The sequence below is a fragment of the Oreochromis aureus genome, linkage group 12 (assembly GCF_013358895.1).
Source record: "Oreochromis aureus strain Israel breed Guangdong linkage group 12, ZZ_aureus, whole genome shotgun sequence".
In the NCBI taxonomy this organism is placed as follows: Eukaryota; Metazoa; Chordata; class Actinopteri; order Cichliformes; family Cichlidae; genus Oreochromis; species Oreochromis aureus.
The window spans coordinates 29,064,895-29,071,259 of NC_052953.1; the positions used below are offsets into that span (position 1 = coordinate 29,064,895).

A 6,365-nucleotide genomic window follows, 5' to 3' on the forward strand; every position below is an offset into this window, starting at 1 on the left:
ACCTTTTGTTATTGTGGCAAAATAGCTCTCTGTCTTTGTCTTGACTGACCATAAAACTTCCAGAAGGCATTTAGTTTGTACATTTGGGCAGCTGCAAATTACAGTTGAGCTTGATGGTGTTGATTTTGGAGCAGGGGCTTCTTCTTTGGTTGTAACCACTCAGTCCATGGCGAGGTAAAACTGGCTTTGCTGTAGACAGTGATGCTGGGGTTTCAGCAGTTCATGTTCACAGTCTTCCAGTTCATGACAGATTTGAGCCTTTGTGGTTTCTGAATTGTTCTAGGCCATTGTGAACAATTTAGGTGTTCTTTCAGACCTTGGCAAAGTGGTGTCACACTCGATTAACTGTTAGCTCTAAGAGATCTTCCCAGCTTGTGTAAATCTAGCTTTCTTTCTTAGATCTTCACTGAGCTCCTTGGACTTTTCCATTGTTCTGAGTATTGTCATAATCCTTTTTATGTTGGCAAAGACAATCTGCATACAGATGAGGACAAAATTACTTGCCACACAGTACAGAAAAAGTCTGGCAGAAGTAAGAACCAAACAATTTCAAAGAATCTGGAAAGAAAACTAACAAAGATGTGCCTAAAAACCCCAGAACAAATGCCAAGACTCTAGTAAATGACTTAGCCAAACCAGCAATTGCACTCTGAAAGAGGGCAATCACTAGAAGCCTGCACAGGAATGGACTGCAAGGTTATGGACCAAGAAAAACTCCACATATAGGGTCAAAGTTCCCAAGTCCCAATGGGAGACACCATCAAAGCTGGTTGAGAACAACAGGGCTAAGGTCCTGTGGGACCAGCAGCTGCTGGTCAACCAACCAGAAACGGTGGTTGTTAATAAAAAGCAGAAGACTGCAGCTGTGATAGATGTTGCAATCCCAGCAGACAAAAACATCAGGAAGAAGGAGCATGAGGGAGCAACTGGAGCAGAATTGGAAGGTAAATTCTAAAATGGTCCAAAATGGTCCTGGTAACAGGAGCATTGGGAGCTGTAACAACAATACTAAAAGAGTGACTTCAACAGATTTCACGCACAACAACAGAGGTCTCTGTCAGTAGGGAACTTATTATAAGCAATTCAAATTCCATTTCTTCTTCTTTATCCTTGGACACTAACTTGAACTTGAACTTGGCTTAGTTCAAAATAATCCTTATTTATCATATACTGGGTCTTGGTTCAGCCTCATATGTCCCTTTAAGGTCCCTGAAAAGCTGCAGCTTGGTATTGTAATTCTGTAAAGGCTCTTGGCCACCACTGAAACAGACCATCATGCTACACCACAAAACCTCAAACCCAAAAATCTCAGCTCCAGTTCATCTGTTGTCCATGGTGATGCATGCACATTATGACCTCATTCAAATGTTTTCTTTTAGCAACACTAACAATAAAAAGATCACCTTGATGGCATGATGCTTCATTTCAAGCATTTTTTGTAGGAAATCACTCTAGTTTCATCTGAATCACTGTGAACAATACAAAGTAGCAAAAACCTAGATGTAAAAAATACGAGTGTAATATAGAAGTGTCTAAAAACTTTGTCCCAAAGTATAAAAATGTTAAAGATGGATTGTTATGGAACTCTTTTTTTGCTCCCAGGTCAACAGGTTTAAGTCATAAATCCATTCTTTAGAGCTACTGTCTTTCTTTGCAGCCAGCAGCATTACCATCTGACTTTATTTGATTTGATTTTTTAACACCATACAGTAAAAAAATAAAATAAAATCAACTTAAACATATGGAAATGTTCAGCAGCATCTCTTCTGTTATTCACATCCCTCCAGCACGGTAAAACCCATCTTTTACAGTCCTTCTCTCTCTCGCTCTCCCTGCTCATTGTAGGTGTGGGACTCTTGGCACTGTTTGTGCTGAATCATGGGGATATCAAACAATGACTGGCTGGACAAAACTGACAACTAATGAAATAACTTTGTGGGAGTGTGACACTCCGGGGTGGGGTGGGGTTGGGTGGGGGTGCACAGTGACCCCTGATTTCATTCTGCTGGGCCTATGGCAGGCCGATCTGCTGGCCAGCTTGGACACTCTCGGTGCTGTTGGCAAAGTTTCCACCCCTGGGCGTCCCGTATATATTGAGCTCATTGTGCCATCACAAACACACTGGCACAGACAGGTACTGGTAAGGGGATCATATCCGTCACGCTGTATTTTATAATGTTTTTTTTTTATATATATATATTTATCAGTATTTGTCTTCTTTTTACCACTGTAATTTAGGTTAAATCTTAGAAACTTAGAACAATAACAGCAAAAAAATACAATCAACAGCGTCTCAGATTTTAGAAAAATCTAAAAAGAAAAAAATACAGAAATACCTCAAAATGATTCAGAATTATACTTTTGCCTGTTTCTTTTCAGCATCATCCTTATCCATTCAATATGGCCACAGACCACCAGAGTCCTGCATCCAAGCAGCAGCAGCCAGGCACCAGTGCGTTTAAGGTGAGGGAGGACAGGCACACACTGGCCGCGAGACCAGTTCACATAAGTTCACATAAAATCTGTGCACTCCCTATTTGCAATTGTTTATCTTCCAAAAAAACATAACTCCTTTCATGAGCTAAAAAAAAAGAAATTTTTCCTCTCTTCCAGCTGGTTATCTATGAGCAGGAAAACTTCCAGGGACGCTGCCATGAGCTGACTGGTCCCTGTAACAACCTCCAGGAAGCAGACGTGGAGAAAGTGGGCTCCATACTGGTGCTGTGTGGACCGTGAGTGTGGGTCAGAGACAGACAGAGAAAACTAGCAAATGACCAAAAAAAGAGGGAATGGCATACAAAAAGCAATCAAATTTAATGTGTGATACACAGACAACCAGCCATCTTTCCAGCTGAGCCCCTGCACCAATCACAACCCCGTTTTTTGTTTGTTGTTTTTTTCTGTCTTCTCAGATGGGTGGGATATGAGCAGGCCAACTGTAAGGGGGAGCAGTATGTGTTTGAGAAGGGCGAGTATCCTCGCTGGGATTCCTGGACCAACAGCAGGCGTAGTGACACCATTGTTGCATTCCGCCCCATTAAAGTGGTAAGAGAGATTTACAAATTTATACCTCCATCATCCATCCCATAGTCAGCTGCTTCACAACTCACCCTTGGGTTGATTTTTTTTTTCTTCTGCTTTCTCAGGACAGCCAGGAGCACAAGATTGTCCTTTACGAAAACCCCAGCTTTGCAGGGAAGAAGATAGAAATCATAGATGATGATGTCCCCAGCTTTCACGCACACGGCTACCAGGAGAAGGTCTCTTCTGTTCGGGTCCAGAGTGGCACGTGAGTCCATCCTCTCAGCAGGTGCTGTATATCATAGAAATAGCTGCCACATGCCCTTTGACCTCTAACTGGCTAACATTTGTTTCCCCTCTCTTTGCTTGTGGTGCACCAGCTGGGTGGGCTACCAGTATCCAGGCTACAGAGGCTATCAGTACCTGTTTGAGAAGGGGGAGTACAAGGAAACCACTGATTTCGGAGCCCAGATTCCTCAGATCCAATCAGTCCGGCGCATCAGAGACATGCAGTGGCATCAGAGGGGTGCCTTTCATCCCGTCAACTAAGCTTGTGACTCTCTCCTGTCAGGAATCCTGACCTCGGCATCCTCTGCTCCCTTTCTGGCAACAAACCCCTTGACCTTCATTTACCACCACCATGCAGCATTTTGATATCAGCTGAGGCAGTAGTGACAATCTTTGAAGCAAACTAATAAATCCTCATTGCTTACATTTGACTCGGTCATGGGATTTTCTTCTGTTTTTCCCCTCCACACAAGTCCTTCAGACTGCAACACCTAAAAAAGAGACACCACCAATGCATCTAAACTGTGCTTAAACCACCAGAGTATATGAGAGTAGGGTTATTGTATTATGAAGCCATTACATGGGTTGGTTTTTGCATTGGCCCACTCCGACCAATAGGCTGCGCTGTAGGGTGTTTACTGGAGACGTCACTTCCTGTTGTCCCAGTAAAGAAGAGGCAACATTACAAGATGAAAAACTATTCTCCTGCTTTAGCGTGCTAACGGTTTAATTTTTAAAAGCTATTATAGTAACTGCATATATTATCCCCACATTTCCCGGATACTTTGGTAAGAAAATGTTACCCAGTGTACAGCTCACGAGTTAGCTTAGCTTGGCTAGCTAATGTTAGACCACGTTTAGATTTTGTATGTGTTGTGTTGTACTACTCTTAAATTTGGCATGTCTTGAAAATATAGCCTGATAATCCACTGATATGACTGAAGTTGTGACTAAATTATCCGCTTATTTCTATGATTAAAGTAACTGGATGTTGTATCGACCTTTATATCGAAAAAAGTGAAGCTAATGTAGTAAGAATCCAGCGTATGAAGTGAAGTTTCTTATTCTTCAGGGCTTACATCTCATGTACCTAGCTATGTAAGGAGCTGTAAAAGTGTTTTTTAAAGCACTTACTAGACTATTAGACTAAAGCCAAACTTTAAATCGGGATTTTCAGGTTACAAAACAAACATGATAAAGATCACTTTAAGGAGGTCAGCAGTGAAAAGCATCAGCAACGAGGAAATTGGGCTTTGTAGATTTGTAAGGCTTTGACATGAAATATTTAAAGTATTTGTTATATTAATTTTGGACATTGTTGTTCTTTTAATAAACCACCTTTCCAACAGTCAAGATGCCTGTCCAGTGTAGCAGCTGCTCTGAAAAGCGTGCTGTGCTTAAACGTCCAAAAACCGGCCACTCTCTGTGTAAGGAGTGCTTCTTCTGGACCTTTGAAGAGGAGATTCATCAGACCATAGTGTCAGCAAAGCTGTTCAAACCCGGGGAGTCTGTGGGAATCGCTGCCTCCGGGGGAAAAGATTCCACTGTGCTTGCACATGTAATGAAGGTCCTGAATGAGCGATACAGCTACGGCCTTGAGCTCATGCTTCTCTCTGTGGACGAGGGAATCACAGGTTATCGGGATGACTCCTTGGAGACGGTGAAGAGGAACCAGCAACAGTATGAGCTGCCTCTGAAGATTGTGTCCTATGAGGAGCTGTATGGCTGGACAATGGATGCTATAGTGAAGCAGGTTGGGCTGAAAAATAACTGCACCTTCTGTGGCGTGTTCAGGAGGCAGGCGTTGGACAGAGGAGCCATCTTGCTTAAAGTGGACAAGATATGTACAGGTAGATTCAAAGGATTGTGAAAATGTGAGCAGTGTTAGCTTTAATGTGTTGTTTTGAGTAACGAGATTGTCTCTGTTTTGTTTTCTTCTTTCTTTTTTTTCCCCCCTCTGCACAGGTCACAATGCTGATGATGTGGCAGAAACTGTTTTGATGAACGTCTTGCGAGGGGACATAGCTCGGCTGCGCCGCTGCACCGCCATCTCAACGGACAGCGAGAACGAAGGGGTCGTGCCGCGCTGCAAGCCACTCAAATACGCTTATGAAAAAGAGATTGTGCTGTATGCTTACTTCAAGAAATTAGACTACTTTTCTACTGAGTGTATCTACTCTCCTAATGCTTACCGTGGCTATGCAAGAACCTATTTAAAGGATCTGGAGAGTGTGAGGCCCAGTTCAATCATGGACGTTATTCACTCCGGTGAGAACCTGTCTGTGCGCGAGGGGGTAAAGATGCCTGTCCAGGGAACCTGCAGCCGCTGTGGCTACATCTCCAGTCAGAAACTGTGTAAGGCATGTGTGCTGCTGGAGGGGCTGAACCGTGGTCTGCCAAAGCTGGGAATAGGCAAACACCACCGCTTCCATGATAAAATCCTCTCCCAGCAGCCGCTTACAGAGGAGGAGGAGAGAAAGCTGAAAGCAGTAGACTTTTGACTATCAGAAATAATGATTTTTTTCTTTAGAATAAATGAGATTTGTTGTCTTTTATATGCGAGAGATCAAATCTTATCTTTACATTTGATATCATTTAAGTATTTATTGACTGTTTATATGGAATTTTAATTTGAAATGGAAATGCTATGTAGACTTTTTACACTTTATACAAAAGTGTGTGACCAGCTGCTTTTGTTGTCATTTGCCATCTAAAAAAGACACATTTGAAGGTGCATTTTCTTTATTTTTGTATGTCCCAGTGTTGGTCACACCAGTTATGGTCATACTTCAAAGTATTTTATGAACTATAATAAATGCATTGATCTTTATCTTCAAACTTGTCCCATAGACTTGAGTATCAGTCTGATTTGTTGTGCCTTTCATGATTCTAATGGTATAATGTTGATTCTTTTCTGAGGTTATGTTAACAGATATGCACTACATGATCTAGAAGGTTTATAAAAAATCGCGGTTGCTTATACAGCCATGACATTATTTGGGTATTTGGAGATATTTATTTTAAACGTGTAATTCCGGTGTTTGGCCGCTAGATGT

The 6,365-nt window shown here is 42.1% G+C and overlaps 2 protein-coding genes across 2 annotated transcripts; both read left to right on the forward strand.

The window, feature by feature from the left end:
• The first annotated feature begins 891 nt into the window (after positions 1–891).
• crybb2 (crystallin, beta B2) lies at positions 892–3,805 on the forward strand. Its single transcript, XM_031743680.2, has 6 exons — positions 892–944; positions 2,380–2,463; positions 2,614–2,732; positions 2,913–3,045; positions 3,147–3,289; positions 3,402–3,805. Exons 1-6 carry the CDS (start codon positions 915–917, stop codon positions 3,568–3,570), a joined length of 678 nt encoding a protein of 225 aa, XP_031599540.2. The 5' UTR covers positions 892–914; the 3' UTR covers positions 3,571–3,805.
• Positions 3,806–3,910: 105 nt separating this feature from the next.
• On the forward strand, positions 3,911–6,158 carry ctu1 (cytosolic thiouridylase subunit 1 homolog (S. pombe)). The gene is made up of 3 exons (XM_031743657.2): positions 3,911–4,097; positions 4,659–5,159; positions 5,275–6,158. The coding sequence occupies exons 2-3, from the start codon at positions 4,664–4,666 to the stop codon at positions 5,808–5,810; spliced, it is 1,032 nt and encodes a 343-aa protein (XP_031599517.1). The 5' UTR covers positions 3,911–4,097; positions 4,659–4,663; the 3' UTR covers positions 5,811–6,158.
• The last annotated feature ends 207 nt before the right edge of the window (positions 6,159–6,365 follow it).

Coding starts and splice junctions, on each gene's coding strand:
- ctu1 (XM_031743657.2), top strand. CDS start 4,664: ATGCCTGTCCAGTGTAGCAGCTGCTCTGAAAAGCGTGCTGTGCTTAAA. Junction 5,160..5,274: donor AGTGGACAAGATATGTACAG/GTAGATTCAAAG, acceptor CCCTCTGCACAG/GTCACAATGCTGATGATGTG.
- crybb2 (XM_031743680.2), top strand. CDS start 915: ATGAGGGAGCAACTGGAGCAGAATTGGAAG. Junction 2,464..2,613: donor CAGGCACCAGTGCGTTTAAG/GTGAGGGAGGAC, acceptor CCTCTCTTCCAG/CTGGTTATCTATGAGCAGGA. Junction 3,046..3,146: donor CATTCCGCCCCATTAAAGTG/GTAAGAGAGATT, acceptor CTGCTTTCTCAG/GACAGCCAGGAGCACAAGAT.